The 16090-nt window shown below is 40.0% G+C and overlaps 1 protein-coding gene across 1 annotated transcript in view; it reads right to left on the bottom strand.

Moving 5' to 3' along the window:
* Positions 1–11742, bottom strand: part of LOC110293364 (cytochrome P450 2J6) — a 30728-nt gene extending 18986 nt beyond the window's left edge. Inside the window, exons 1-3 of the mRNA XM_085839179.1 lie at positions 11327–11742; positions 3877–4039; positions 350–499 (exon numbers count right to left, since the gene is read on the bottom strand). Coding sequence (XP_085695305.1) covers positions 350–499; positions 3877–4039; positions 11327–11536 — 523 coding nt within the window. The 5' untranslated portion in view covers positions 11537–11742. The remainder of the gene's footprint in view (positions 1–349; positions 500–3876; positions 4040–11326) is intronic.
* Between the last annotated feature and the right edge of the window lie 4348 nt (positions 11743–16090).

The raw sequence follows: 16090 nt of genomic DNA, 5'->3' as shown, positions 1-16090 counted from the left end.
TTGGTTTGTTTCTATTTCACATAATAAATCAACTTAATATGACAGAGAAATAAACATTCCAGAAATACACATGTAAGAGGCCCTGGTCAGAGCATACCAAGTGGTGTCTTACATGCACCAAGTACTCTGCTAATGCGTGGGAAGTCAGATTTATTACCAGGCCTTAGATACAATACTGGGCTTATTAACCCATTTCAGTTCTTAGCTGCTGAACAACTGGGCTGGGATCATGGCTAGATGCTCATTGTTCAATCCTCAGTGCCCAGACCTAGTGAAGGGCAAAAAGTATCACTTAGATAGGTAAATATTTAGTAAGAATCTACTCGATGGGTGAACCTGAGAGACGCACCTTCCTCCTCTCTTATGGCTTCCACTAGGTACGAGGCCTCCTCCTGCATACGCTCCTCTAAGCTCTTCTTTCCCAAGCCGAAGTTCCTCAGTGTCATCAGGGCAAACCTTCTTTGCTCCTTCCATGTCTGGCCACTGGAGAAGATCAATCCTGAAAAGAAGAGATTCAGCATTATGATATTATGGTCTAAAAGTACCTTGTGAATTATTTGTTGAACACATTTGTGAAGGAAAGGAAGAGGGCCAATGAGGGACTTGATTGCTGTCTAGACAGAAAATTAGAAAACAAGAGTCATGATGACTAACATGGTCTGAACATCTGCAACATCACACACTGATATTTCTTAAATATTATGTAATCTATTTTTCTTTAAAACTCCTAATGCTTTTTATGACCAGCAACAGGTCCATTCTAATTGCTGCAAGAGAAAATGAAGAATACATATCAATTACACTTTTTAAGGGAAAACAGCTGTTTCCCAACATGGTTCATCTCTCCTGGTTCCAGTGTAGACAGAAAGGTCTACAAAGTTCTGTTACCCTGAATAACAGGAATTAAATAAAGGATAAGACAAGACACATAAATCAAAGAAATAAGAAAGACATTTTAAGTGGGGAGGGTCTTGGTAAAACAAGCTTTAAAAGATGAAAAAATGACTCAGTAAGGTCAGAAGCACATGTAATTCACATAGGAAAAAAAAGGAGGCAAACATTCTAGTGTGCTCAGCATTTACCAAGTATTTCTTGGAACATGCAATGCCATACTCAAGTCTATTTGTAACTTTCAGAAAAATCATGAACATTTTAAACACAACACTTGGTCTCTCTTCTCCTTACACATCCAAAATGGGACACTTTCAGCATACAGAAATGCTCAGTCAGCAACTCAGAGACATCCTTCATGAAAATCTTTCTTAGTCTCACCTGGCATTCCGCAATTTCAGATTTCCTTCCTAACTCTTTAGGTCAAATTTCCCACAAATTTTGGTGTCTTGTTTTCTTCTATCAACTCTTGGAATATTGGAGTTGTTCGAGACTGCTCCACATCTCTTTTTGATGCATATTCTATTTTAGGAAATCTCATCATATCTACTATTTAAATGTCCTCTGCTGACACTCATATAAAGTGTACATTCCACAGACGTGCACGTGACTACTTGATTTTGGCAGTTACAAGCATTTAGATTCAGCACATCAGTGACAGAAATTATTATGCATTCCTGAAAGTCCCAACAGAAGCTAGCACTGCCAACTCCTTATCATCTCTCATTGTTCCTCCTTATATGTGCTGTTCCCACAGGAGCCACTCTTCTGGTAATTCCCCTGAGATCCTTGATCTCCTGCCATCTGCAAACATCATCAGGTCATGCAGTTTCTTTCTTGAATAATTTGGTCCATGTGTCTGCTATGCCACCATCAGTGAATAATCAAATTTCTTTACTTCTGAACTTATTTTTCAAAATCCCATCTTTTCTAACCTACAGTGACAATTTCATGCCATCTTCCATTTGGTAACTGACAACTTAAACGATTCTCAGAGTGTGCAGTGTGTGATCTTCTCTGCTCAACACCACTCCTGCTGTTCACATGAAAACAAATATCTAGGCTCTTCCTAGCCAAATGTATGAGTTTGTTTCTACTTAATTATGCCATTTAGATACTATGCTTACAACACTGGACATCTTCACAGTTTCTAAAGGCCCTAGTCCTACTTGTTATTTCAGGGATATTCTGGCTCTGTTAACTGTTTTTCCATGTTATTGAATGAGTGTCCTTACTTATAGAAGTTTTACCTGAATCTCAGTATATCTTAGAAGCTACTATTGAATGGCAGCTCTCCTTAACATTGTAGACATATGTGATTTAATTAGCTAACTACACCAGGGTTTTTCATTTTATGGAGTGCATGTTATATAAAGATACAGATTTTCATCTATTATATTCTCTATTAATAACTTATGCCCAGCTCTGTGCTTCTCATAGCAGAAAACATAGTGAATGATAAACAATTAGTGGTTGATTGTCTCAGAATAATTATGAAATGTTTAAAACTATGGTAGGTTAATGCACATGAAGTTCTGCTTCCAATTTTATATCATGTAACTTGATTTAATAATAATACTGAGTACTTATACTATGTTAATCTAATGCTCTCTGGAAGGATAGAGGTCCCTGTGTGGCATGGCTTAATAACAGAGTGTAAGAAGCTTTAAACAAGATGAACAGCAGGAGGAGAAAGGTTACTCACACTCATTTTCTAGGACAGAGGGTTGGCACAGAGTAGGGAAAACAGGAGAACAGTGTGTCTGTCTGTGGCAGGGTGTATGATTACTTTGTATCAACACATTTAGAGTTCGTTTTTGAAAGACATGTGGATTCTTTCAATTTATATTAGGGATGACATGGTTAAATCCTTCAATGGATGTTCATAGCATGTTCTTATTTATAATAGCCAGATGCTGGAAAGAACCCAGATGTCCTTCAACAGAGGAATGGATACAGACAAATGTGGTATATTTACAAAATGAAGTACTACTCAGCTATTAAAAACAATGACTTCATGAAATTCATTATCATTATCATCCTTAGTAAGGTAACTCAGTCACAAAAGAACACACGGTATTCACTCACTGATAAGTGGGTATTAATCTAAAAGCTTGGAATACCCGAGATACAATTCACAGACCACATGAAGTTCAAGAGGAAAGATGACCAAAGTGTTGATGCTTCAGTCCTTCTTAGAGGGGAGAATGGAATACTCAAGGGAAGAAATACAGAGACAGAGTATGGAGCAAAGACTGTAGGAAAGGTCACCCAGAGACTGCTCCACCTGGAAATCCATCTCATATACAGACACTAAACCCAGACACTATTGCAGATGCCAAGAAGTGCTTGTCGACAGGAACCTGATATAGCTGTCTCCTGAGAGACTCTTCCAGAGCCTGACAAATACAGAGCTTGAATGCTTGCACCAAACCATTGGACTGAGCACAGGATCCCCAATGGAGGAATTTGAGAAGGACTAAAGGAGCTGAAGGGGTTTGCAACCCCATAGGAAGAACCACAATATCAACCAACCAGAACCCCCAGAGCTCTCAGGGACTAAACCACCAACCAAAGAGTACACATGGAGGGACCCATGGCTTCAGCCACATATGTAGCAAAGGATGGCCTTGTTATGCATCAATAGGAGGTCCTGTGAATCATTGGTCCTGTGAAGGTTCAATGCTTCAGTGTAAGGAAATGCCAGGGCAGGGAGATGGGAGTGGGTAGGGGGAACATCCTCATAGAAGCAGGGGGAGGGAGGATAGGTTATGGGTTTTCCGGAGGGGAAATTTGAAAAGGAAACGACACTTGAAATGTAAATAAATAAAATATCTAATAAAAAAAGAAATGTAACCTCACACTTCCTAAAAGATGGCAATTCAAGATAGGGTTGGTTTATGGGATTGTTGGAACAGGCCCCTATAATGCATCATTAACATTGTAACACACTTTGTGTTGCTCAATAAACTTATATAAACTTACCATTTTTATTAGAAATACGTTCTTGCATAACACTTAGAGGACGATTCATAATGTTTTGTTCCATGTGAGTAAAGGCTTCTTTGATTAAGGGCAGTCCAGTTATGATCACTGAAGTTATGTCACCAAGATTCAGGCTAAAAATATTCCCATATTTCTTCACCAACTGAAAAATACATCAATAGTTATAGTTAAACGTGCATGTGTCTGTGTATCCAGGATGTAAGGCAAGTGTGAAGCTAATTTGATTCATGTTGACAGGTTTCTGTGAGGGCTGTGTATGTGACACTTGTGACATATGCTCTTTTCCAATTTCAGATCCCCATTATGGATGAGTAAGATATCATCCCACCCCCACCCTCCTCACAAGCTTCTCTGGTTAAGAAGGACACTGACACTGAGAAGAGAGCCTTGTTTTGTTTCTGGCTTCTAGTCACCCACTGCATCGCTGAGAAATGAATGGACTCTGTGTTCACAGGCTCAGGGATAAAAGTGCAGGGCAAAATCTAGGGCAAGAACCCACCAGTCCCAGAGAGCCACACCCACTGAATGGGTGCTCAGTATGCTTTGTGTTTTATTTCATTTTTTATAACTGTTTTACTATAGTCAGAATTTTCTTCATCTTACTAAATAGGAAAAGGAATTGTAAATGAAGCAATACAGTCAAGAAAGAGGTTTTTGCCTGGTGGAGGTACTCTACCAAGTGTTACATAATATTTATGGAAAAAATGGCTTTGGATGTTCATAAGACTGGAAGTTTACTGTTAGTTAAAGAGTGGGTACCAGGTATGAGTGTGTGGGTGAGGGAGTTTGGAGGAAGGAGAAGAGGTAGCTGCAGACAATGAGACCATCCACGAGGATGCAGGACATAACAGGTTTGTGCAAAGCTGGAAGCATGTGTGATCAGTTTTAAAGATCCTTCCACTTGTGCATTTATAACTCAGCCCTGTGTTGGTCCACCTCCGCTTTAGCTCATCCTGGGTGTTATCAGTAGTACCAAACTGAATTAAATTCTTCTAGGCATTTGTGGTCCTCTGTCCTTCCTCTCCTTATCTTCATTTACTTACATTCTATCACATCAACCACTAAGCCTTGGACCTTTGTAAACCATGTCAAAGAAAATGTAATGATTTGGTCTCACTATTGGATCTTACAACATATTATAGATAATGACTTAGACTCCGTGCTTCTGTTGTTCTTTATTCGGAGTCCTTGACAACTTCATTAAGTCTTAGATCCATTTGATTCATAAGGCAGAACCAGCAAGCGTGTATCTTTTCTTTTGAAAGATACCAGACTTAGGTACATACAATGAAAAGGAATTGACTTTGCCTTGATCAATGTGTTGAAAGCTTTTATGGCACATAATTTATTGACTAATTTTCAATATCAACAAAGAAGTTATCTGGCTTAAGTATATCCTAACTAACAATGTGAACCACATAGATTCTGTACTTCTATCAATGGTATTCAGCATCTGAGACTAAGTATTGGGTGAGTATCTTTTTTCTATCTTTACCAGCTCTCTGCCCTTGTATGTGTCTATTTCAACCAAAGTTCATCAGTAAGTTTTAAGTAAGTTTTATCTTATAATGCACCAAGTGAAAATGTGTAAGTCCTGACCCTTACAATGCTCAAATTTGTCATCCCTTCAGTCAGTTCATCTATGTGTATTTAATTACCCAGAAGACTTTTGGGCATACATCATAAGGCAGCCACAGCCAATTTTACTGCACATTCAGTACATCATGTGAAGATTAAAACAAGCTATTTTTTAAGGTGCTTCTAAAGGGTAAAATAAGAGGTAAACATTGAAAATAATAATAGGAACACAAAGAACAACGAATTGAAATAAGAGACATAAAATTTAACAAAAGAAATAAGATACATCAAGCTTAATACCAGAAGTAAGTCTCCACATGGATTATGGAAGAACAAAATGAGGCTGAATTAAAATAGAAGCTAAGGATTAGTGAAAAAAAATGAGCCATGAATACAAATGACTCAGCTCTATTGAAGTCCTTACTGAACAACAGAAAAGGAACACCCAAGAAGCAAAAAGAAAAACAGCCACAGTTCCTCCTCCCTTAGTGGTAGATGAGAAGGTCTGCTAGTATGAATTCTTAGAGCTCTGTGTAATAAGCTGTGGGCATGTGTTTGTGTGTGTGCATGTGTGTGTGCAGGCGTGCGCACATGTGTGTGTGTGTGTGTGTGTGTGTGTGTGTGTGTGCGTGTGTGTGTGTGTATCTGTGTGTGTGCCATAGGTCAACCTCAGGTTTCATATTCAAGAGCTGCCCACTTTGTTATTTGAGTAATTCATGAGCACTGAGTAGGCATGGCTGGCTAGCTGGTGAACTTCAGGAGTTTGGCTGTCTTCTCTTTTCTAACCCTGAATTTACAAAGACAAGCTACTATACCTCACTCTTATAGATTCTGGGGACTGAACACATAATCTCAGTCCTACATGATGAACACTTTGCCAGTGGAACGCCTGCCCTTTCTTGTGAACTTTAAGGTTATTGTACTTTTTAAAGTCACTTGTTTGCATCTTTTAAACATTTTTTAATGAGTATGTGATACTCATTTTTCCATTGATATGAAGAAACTGCCTACTAATTCAGAAAACTTTAATAAACAGTGGAAGTACAACTTTATTTTCATTATGATCAAGTGTAGAAATGCAGATGAACAATTATATGAAATTGTTTCTGAGTGGGTAAGTGTAAGTGTGTGGCAGTGAATATGTTCATGGTCTGGTGACTCTTTGTCTCATTTGCAAAATTGTGTGTTTAAGTGTTTCTTTCAATTTGCACAGGCCGTACTTTGTTTTCTTTTGCTGTGATAAAACACTGACTAAAATCAGTTTGTGAAGAAAAGGTTTAGTCTTACAAGAGATATTCCATCATCAAGTGAAGGAATGATATCATTTCAGTGGCTGGTGCCTCTTATAGTAAATAGCAAGCAAGAGCAAATGCCCGCACACCCATCTGATGGAGATAATTCCTGAACAACCGAGGATTTCTTTCTACCATGTAATGCATATGTTTTGTCAAATTGACAAAAACTAAGCGATGAAGGATTTATTACTTTTATGTTGAAAATAATTTTTATTCAATAAATAAATATAAAATAAATCTATGGAAATATTAGTAACAGTGATTATTAGACATTATAGACCACAGTGTCCCTTGAAATTTTCAGACTATATATCTGATCTTAACTATAACACCATGCACATGTATTCATTTATGCACAATTGTGTAAATTCCTTTGAGGTCGTTAATTCCTCTTCAGAATGACAGTCTCATTGGTCACCTTCTGAGATAGGCTGATGGTGTAGAAAAATATTCAATACACAGCCTAAGATGACATCTACTATAATCCTCCTAGAAATTGAAAGGGAGATGAAGACATTTCCTTTCTTAGAGGAAATGGTGTTTTAGCCAAGTTTTAAATGGTGAGGATGTAAACAAAACATATACAGTATAAAGGCCCAAATACTCATATTGTGGCTCAGGCAGTAGAATACATAGACTGGAGAATGAATATGTGCAGGAATATAGAAGAAAAGCCTCATTAGAGCATACCAGCTAAAAGTCAGGACCAGGTGATAAGGAATTCCAATCCTTTCACTTCAAGTAGTTCACAGTCCTATTCAGCATGCAAGTCAAAGGAGGTCAATGAATTATTAGATGAAGTAAAGCTAGAAATTGCCTGGGAGAACCAGGAACAGGGGCACTCTCCTTGATGAAATATCTGCTAAGACAAATCCCATGAAAAGTAATGTTACTGGGATTCTTTAGGCCAAAAACTTTCACCACCAAAAGTCACAAGTGAACACTCTTCATTTCCATCAAGAAGTGTGAATGGGTTTGTGACAGAGGTGGCACAATGGTACTCAAGACATTGGACTGAGGAACATCTGACCTCTTTCTATCTCAATTCTGCTTCTTGCTATATGTTTGATTTAGGAGAAAATATGAAAACACACCCATAAATGGATAAAAAACTAACTGGACTGGGAAGACTCTCCCCCACCTTTATTACATCACAAGCCACTGTTGGGACACCAGACACATCAGTTAAGTTCTCTAGTCACATTTAATTCTGAAGCAAAACAAGCAAATAAACTCAGACAAGATCAGATAAAAGCATGATTTTGTACTCTTGCAAATCATGGCAGCACCTGACAGAGGTGGAACTCAAACCAAAGTTTATTTTCTTTAAACAAGAGCCAAAAGAAGTATAGCCAACAAGACAAAGTCCTCTTATCATTTTGCCTTTGTGTCCTGTAGTGGAACACCAAAAGGTGAGACTTTAACCCTATAAAAGGCTGTCATTGTAGCATCCCTGGATACAACATTGCTAGTCTTACCTATGTGGGGTAGCTTAATTGTGATTTTCACAGTTGAAGTTCTATAAGGAAAATCCCCAGTGGAGTCTGGGACAGAACTCTGATTTCCATTCTGTTCTTACATTAATACTAATATTGCTTCCTCATGAAATAAATATGGGCAAATCTCTGACCTCTATTCTCCTTCAGATTGTATCGTGGTCTATGGCTCTTTCTTTATACAAAGCTACATTGATTAGACTGTGATTATACCCCAGGAAGAATAGGAAACACAAATGGGGTTGATCAAATTCACAATACAGAGACTTGTCAGCTAAATTTACAAGTGAACAACCCTTCACAAAAGTGAGTATTCATATCCTCAGCAGATTACCTCTGTGAATAAAATATGTATCCAGTGTACAGCAAAAATATGACACACTGCACAAAATGTTCACAATCCAGTCTAAAACAACTTGCCTTACCAAAAACCAAGACAATCTCAGCTTTATCAATGTGGCACAGATATTTATGTTATAGGAGAGTGAAATATTTCAAAGTGCTATTATCCAAATGGTAGGAATTTTTAAGAGAGAAATGAAAGTCATATAGACAAATCACCTTAGGCATGTGAATACGAACCCACAGAGACAGAAGCAGCAGACACAGGGCTTATATGGGTTTGTACCAGGTCCTCTGCTTATATACTACAGCTTTTTAACACTTTTATGGTGCTCCTAAGTGTGAGAATAAGTGGGCCTCTGATTCTTGGGCTTACACTCAGGATTTTTTTCCTCCTGCAGGGTTGCTGTGTCAAACTTTGATATAAGTTTTGCTTTATCTTACTATATTTTATCTGTCATGTTTGTTTATCTCTTAGAGGGCTGTTTTTTTTTTTTTTCAAATGAGGTAGAGAGAAAGTGGATCTGGAGGCAAGTGGAGTGGGGAAGAGCTAGAAAGATTGAAGTGGGTGAAACCTTTGATAAGGATATATTGTATGAGACAAAGTATTTTCAATAAAAAAAATTAAAGATACAGAGAGGAGGCAAAGGAAATGTGAGCACAGAAAGCTCCCGGGTTCTCAGTGCAGATCTGTGCAGAAGAGATCTGCAGTGGAGTGATGTGAGAACAACCACTGGTAGGGCAAGGGTGAGAAGCAGGTGAACCCTGCATAGCACAAAAAACATAGCAATGGAAAACAGCAAGAGCCAGCACCAAAGATATTACAGCGGTGCCTGGGTCTGGCTGTCTGCCAAAGACAGGAAAGAGAAAGGGTAGATGAGAACATTATTGAGCAATTATAGAAACTTCCTAGTATAACAAACCACAAACGTGCCATGAAGAACCCAACAGCACAAAGCCCCAAGTGAAGCAAAGCAACCAATATCAGCAGGAAAGCTACAATCCCATAGAAATCTATTGAAAGCAGAGAGAAATTAGTTTAGCACTTCTGGAGAAACTAGAAAGGTGAAAATGAAGTCGGGGGGGGGGCATTAGAAACATAAGTGCAACAGAGAGTCATCTAGTGTTATACACTCAGGAGAAAGACAGTGTGGTCAGAAGAAAGACAGAGCTAAAGGAGGATGAGTAAGGGCCAGAGACAACAGGCTTTTATGACTTTGAGTTCCAGCTGCACAGGGCACTGAAGAGCAAGTTAGAGTCTAATATGGTTCTCAGTGTGTGTGAAGACAACACCTGAGACATCAGTATCATAGAGGGGAGACAGGGATCTTTTATGCTTGTGGTCGCTTTGTGGTCCTGTGGAAAATGGTGATAGCAAAATCTCATCAGCTGCCCCTGCCTATTGCATAGCACAGAGCTGTGGCTGGAAGAATGATAAAAGAGATTTAAGAAAGACTGAGGGAGTTGAGTAGGTTTGCAACCCCATAGGGGGAGCAACAGTATCAACCAGCCAACCCCCCTGAAGCTCCCAGGAACTGGACCACCAAGCAAAGAATACACACGGAGCGACCCATGGCTACTACTACATAGGTGGCAGAGGATGGCCTTGTTGGACGTCAGTGGGAGGAGCGACCCTTGGTCCTGAGGGTGTTCAATGCCCCATTGTAGGGGAATCCAAGGCTGGAATGCAGGAGTGAGTAGGTGGTTGGGGAAGCACCTTCATAGAGGCAGGGGAGGGGGATAAGATAGGAGGTTTCTGGAGAGGAACCTGGAAAGGGGGTAACATTTGAAATGTAAATAAAGAAAATATCCAATAAAAGAGGAAGAAAAAGAAAGACTGAATGGGGATAAAAATGTAACTACTCAGAAAGTGTCCAAAAAACACACAGGGAAGGAAAAAGAGAAAAATAAATAGGTTAAAGTAAGTAAGAAAAAAATATGGGTGTATGCCTTTAAATAGTAACAATCAGAGTCAGACATCACTAGTACTGGGAAGTGACAGGGATAATCAAACATGGCTGGAGTATTCACTATCTAAGCAGAGAAAATAACTATAGATAAAGTGGGAAGATGGTCATATACCAAAAGGACACTATTTCAGTCTTTCATGCACACTATGTGCACATAACAGTCTTTCCAATTCAAGCAGGAGAGCTTCCAGAATGGAGTGGAAAAACAGGCAGACTTCCTGTGGAGCTGGAGACACCTTTCCCAGGGGTTGAAAAAGTTAGTAGGTGAACAGTCAGCAAGGACTGACAGGACAAACAAAGATCAATAAGAAAACTGATTATTTGTAGACAACTTCAATCAAGAGAAAAACACATTTTGTTTTCTCTACAGGCACTCTAACAAACTAAGATGAGGTACCACTTCTGTACCCATATCTGAAATTGAAAGGGCTTATTTATCTAGATTTATTATCATTCCTTTAATATGCCATGGTTTAAAGACTTAAAATCACATACAGGGAGTTCTCTGACCGTAACAGAATAACAACGGGAGCAAAGCCCTTCATACAAGAGTAAGAAAATCTCCAACTATTTGAAAATCGAACAACGTATTTCTTAAAAGAGGACACAGGTTCTGAGTTCTGGATATCAGGTTGTGATCACCAGTCTTTGAACCTGGTCTTCTGTTCTAGTCTCAGTAAGTCCCCTTTTCCTGTAGCGCAGGATTAAGTCAAGACAGACAAAGCAAGACACCCTCACCCCTTCCTACCGGCTGGATTGCGAGGTGGGGTTGCCCAAAGTCCAACTGGAATATGTTGCCCACGAAAGGCAGACCCCAAGGCCCCGGGGGATAGTTCTTGGGGCGCCGGTTTTTGAAGTAGTCAGCCAGGAGCAGGAAGGTGACTGCAGCCACCAACAGAGTCCTGGGATGGAGCGCTGCCCAGATCGTGGCTACCAGGGAGCCCGCAGCAGCAAGCATGGCTAAACTGCAGCTGGTTTGTCTGAGGAATGAAGTTCTGAGCTGCGGCAAGTCCCAGGTGCTAACAACAAGGGCACCCTATTAAACCGGTCCCCTCATTAGTCCCTCCCTATCCCTTTCTGTCCACTCCCCTTTGCTCCTCCGGTTTCCTCCCTGGAGCTGGACTCTCACAGGCAGTGACAAAGCTTCTGAGAGTAGTTTCCAATCTGCTGGAACCAGAGAACAGGAGCACCCCTGATCACGTGCACAGAGCTCTTCTCTCCGCCCCTTAGAGCTTTTACCCATTCCTTCCCAAACTTCCCTGCCATGCTTTGCTCTGCCCTGCAGATGCCCAGACTGCTTCTATAGTGGCTAGATCCATGGCACTGGGTTCCCACAAGAACATATAGGAAATACAGTTTTAAAAGGCACCAGTAGATATGAAAAAGTGAAACCGGGAAATCTCAAGGTGTCCCCACCCTAGAAAAATTATTACAGGCAACTAAAGGCTACTGAAAGGGAGAGTTAGCCTTCCCCAGACAGGAGCCTTTTGTTTTTCAATACTAAGTGTCCAGCCCTGAGCCCATATACATTTATATTCATATGATATATATGTATATATAATCAATTAAAGAGGACATCAATTTGAGAGGAAGTAAGTGGGGAGACAAGGGCAAGATTGGAGGGAAGAAAGGGAAGAGGGTGAAAGGGTATAATTATATTGTAATAAAAATGTTAAATAATAATTGAGCAGGGAGTGGTGGCACACACCTTTAATCCCAGCACTCTGTGGGCAGAGGGATGCAAATCTCTGTTAGTTCAAGGCCAACCTGGTTTACATAATGAGTTTCAGGACAGGTAGAACTACTTAGTGAGACACTGTCACAAAAAACACCACCAGCAGCACCAGCAGCAGCAGCAGCAGCAGCAGCAACAACAACAACACTAATAGTAATACTAAAAGGCAGTCTAAGATAGATTGTGTTTCAGTCAATAAGTCTTTCCCTCTGAGGAGACAATTGTGGTTGTAAGGTTTGTGATTTGCTTGTACCCCAGAAAGCACCATGGATATCTGGGAGCCTGTGGTATAAGCAAACTTTCCCAGTGACTGCAGTGTACCTGGGAAACCAAGCTAATCCTAGTAACAGAGTGGCAGGCAGCATTCTCACCTCCTTGCAACACATCACTTTGTTTTAACAGAGGTGTGCTTGGTGTGCCCATGAATGTTTAATGAACACTTGTTGGAAAAACACTTTTGTCCTGATCATTGTTATTACTATTTTTATTATTGTGGATCTGGGGACTTAACTTAGAGACCTATAACAAGGCTATTTATTGTAAAATTAACTGTTTGTTTGTTTGTTTGTTTGTTTGTTTGTTTTTTCAAGACAGGGTTTCTCTGTGTAGCCCTGGCTGTCCTGGAACTCACTCTGCAGACCAGGCTGGCCTTGAACTCAGAAATCTGCCTGCCTCTGCCTCCCAAGTGCTGGGATTAAAGGCATGCACCACCAGAGCCCGGCGTAAAAGTAATTTTTGTTTGCCAGATGGAATTGTCATCTTGCAGGCTTACTGCTGAATAAATTCACACTTTCTACCTCATTCTTTTTTTTTTATTACGTATTTTCCTCAATTACATTTCCAATGCTATCCCAAAAGTCCCCCATATCCCCCGCCCACTTCCCTACCCACCCATTACCATTCTTTTGGCCCTGGCATTCCCCTGTATTGGGGCATATAAAGTTTGCAAGTCCAATGGGCCTCTCTTTCCAAGGCAAAAGACACCATCAATAAGACAAAAAGACCACCAACAGATTGGGAAAGGATCTTTACCTATCCTAAATCAGATAAGGGACTAATATCCAATATATATAAAGAACTCAAGAAGGTGGACTCCAGAAAGTCAAACAACCCCATGAAAAAATGGGGCTCAGAACTGAACAAAGAATTCTCACGTGAGGAATACCGAATGGCAGAGAAGCACCTGAAAAAATGTTCAACATCCTTAATCATTAGGGTAATGCAAATCAAAACAACCCTGAGATTCCACCTCACACCAGTCAGAATGGCTAAGATCAAAAATTCAGGTGACAGCAGATGCTGGCCAGGATGTGGAGAAAGAGGAACACTCCTCCATTGTTGGTGGGATTGCAAGCTTGTACAACCACTCTGGAAATCAGTCTGGCAGTTCCTCAGAAAATTGGACATAGTACTACCGGAGGATCCAGCAATACCTCTCCTGGGCATATATCCAGAAGATGTTCCAACCGGTAAGAAGGACACATGCTCCACTATGTTCATAGCAGCCTTATTTATAATAGCCAGAAGCTGGAAAGAACCCAGATGCCCCTCAACAGAGGAATCTACCTCATTCTTTTTGTTGTAATGTTTTCTTTTATTTTTGCTTGGGAAATTCCTCCTATATTTATAAACAAACACACATGTAAAATTACAGTAAATGAGAGAATTCATTCATTTTTATCTAACTCAGAAAAAATAGTTCTTCTCAGAAAATTGGTTTGCAATGCATTTTGCATCAAGTACCACACTGTCTTCATACAGCTAAATTTTGTTGAAAGGAATGGAGAAGCCAGAAGCTTGAGTGGTGAGGCACTTTGTAAGTATGATACATAAATGTGGGTGTTTATAAACATATTTTAAAATAAGGAAATATTCAACATCTTTTTTCAAACATATGCTTATTGCTATTTATGTGGCAACGTGTCTTCAAGTATGTACAGAACCTAAGTTTTGGCAATATAATATTCTTCAATAATTTTTCATACAATTTTTAAGTCAGGAGTGTCCGTGAGACATGTCCGTGCTCAGCATCACATCTACCAGTTACTGGGTTGAATCACCTGAGTGTTATGTGTCACCTTATGGGGAGAAATGAAGAAGAAATGCCTCTTCTCTTCAGAAATTATACCAAACGTCACCTGAGTGTTGTGTGTCACCTTATGGGGAGAAATGAAGAAGAAATGCCTCTTCTCTTCAGAAACTATACCAAACGTCACCTGAGTGTTGTGTGTCACCTTATGGGGAGAAATGAAGAAGAAATGCCTCTTCTCTTCAGAAATTATACCAAACGTCACCTGAGTGTTGTGTGTCACCTTATGGGGAGAAATGAAGAAGAAATGCCTCTTCTCTTCAGAAACTATACCAAACGTCACCTGAGTGTTGTGTGTCACCTTATGGGGAGAAATGAAGAAGAAATGCCTCTTCTCTTCAGAAATTATACCAAACGTCACCTGAGTGTTGTGTGTCACCTTATGGGGAGAAATGAAGAAGAAATGCCTCTTCTCTTCAGAAACTATACCAAACATCACCTGAGTGTTGTGTGTCACCTTATGGGGAGAAATGAAGAAGAAATGCCTCTTCTCTTCAGAAACTATACCAAACGTCACCTGAGTGTTGTGTGTCACCTTATGGGGAGAAATGAAGAAGAAATGCCTCTTCTCTTCAGAAATTATACCAAACGTCACCTGAGTGTTGTGTGTCACCTTATGGGGAGAAATGAAGAAGAAATGCCTCTTCTCTTCAGAAACTATACCAAACATCACCTGAGTGTTGTGTGTCACCTTATGGGGAGAAATGAAGAAGAAATGCCTCTTCTCTTCAGAAATTATACCAAACGTCACCTGAGTGTTGTGTGTCACCTTATGGGGAGAAATGAAGAAGAAATGCCTCTTCTCTTCAGAAACTATGCCAAACATCACCTGAGTGTTGTATGTCACCTTATGGGGAGAAATGAAGAAGAAATGCCTCTTCTCTTCAGAAATTATACCAAACGTCTTAGTATGCAACTACATTTGTTGGAAATGTAACTACACTAAAATCTCTTGTAAGGAATATAAATTGCTTATCAAATATATGACCATCAATAATAAAGTATCTTGGGCTTCCCAGAATGTTGCTCTAGACTCCTCACTCTTTCTAAACTCTGCCTGTCTGTTTCACCTCAGCTGTTCTGGCCCAAGCTCCTTTCTAAATGACTGACTGAAAATGGCTCTGGCTGAATTTCTCTGATTGGCCTCATACTAACTATGGCAATATGTTCTAATGTTACCGCTGCTTGCCGCCTCCCCACATTCTCCCATTCTCCCATTCTCCCATTCTCCTATTCTCCCATTCTCTCACTCTCATTCTCCCATTCTTCCATTCTGTCTCTGTCTCTCCCTCCCCCTCCCCCGCCTCTGTGTGTGTGTATATGTGTGTGTGTGTGTGTGTGTGTGTGTGTGTGCATACATGTGTACACATTGCTCTCTTAGGCTCTAAAGTGACCTCTCTATCCTGTCTGTTCTTATAAGAATTGGGTGTAACCTTTCTCTGACTCATTCTGTCAACTCTTTCTCTGACTCATTACTTCTCTGACCCTCAATTGGGTGTTATTTTCAAACTTGACTGCTTCCTCCTACAAACTAACTTTACCTTCATTGTTTGTATTCTAGCCAGAATAACGATGTGTCATTCCAGCCAGATCACACACCCTAGAAGTTCTTTGGATGGAATCCCTTGCCAGAGTAACTGTGTGTTTAGATTTCCCTACAATGTATATATGTATGTATGTATGTATGT

This window comes from Mus caroli, unplaced genomic scaffold (genome assembly GCF_978045245.1).
Source record: "Mus caroli unplaced genomic scaffold, Mus_caroli_1 scaffold_6, whole genome shotgun sequence".
NCBI classification, from domain to species: Eukaryota; Metazoa; Chordata; class Mammalia; order Rodentia; family Muridae; genus Mus; species Mus caroli.
The sequence above is the reverse complement of the archived record's forward strand: the minus strand, read 5'-3'. Positions and strand labels throughout refer to the sequence as shown.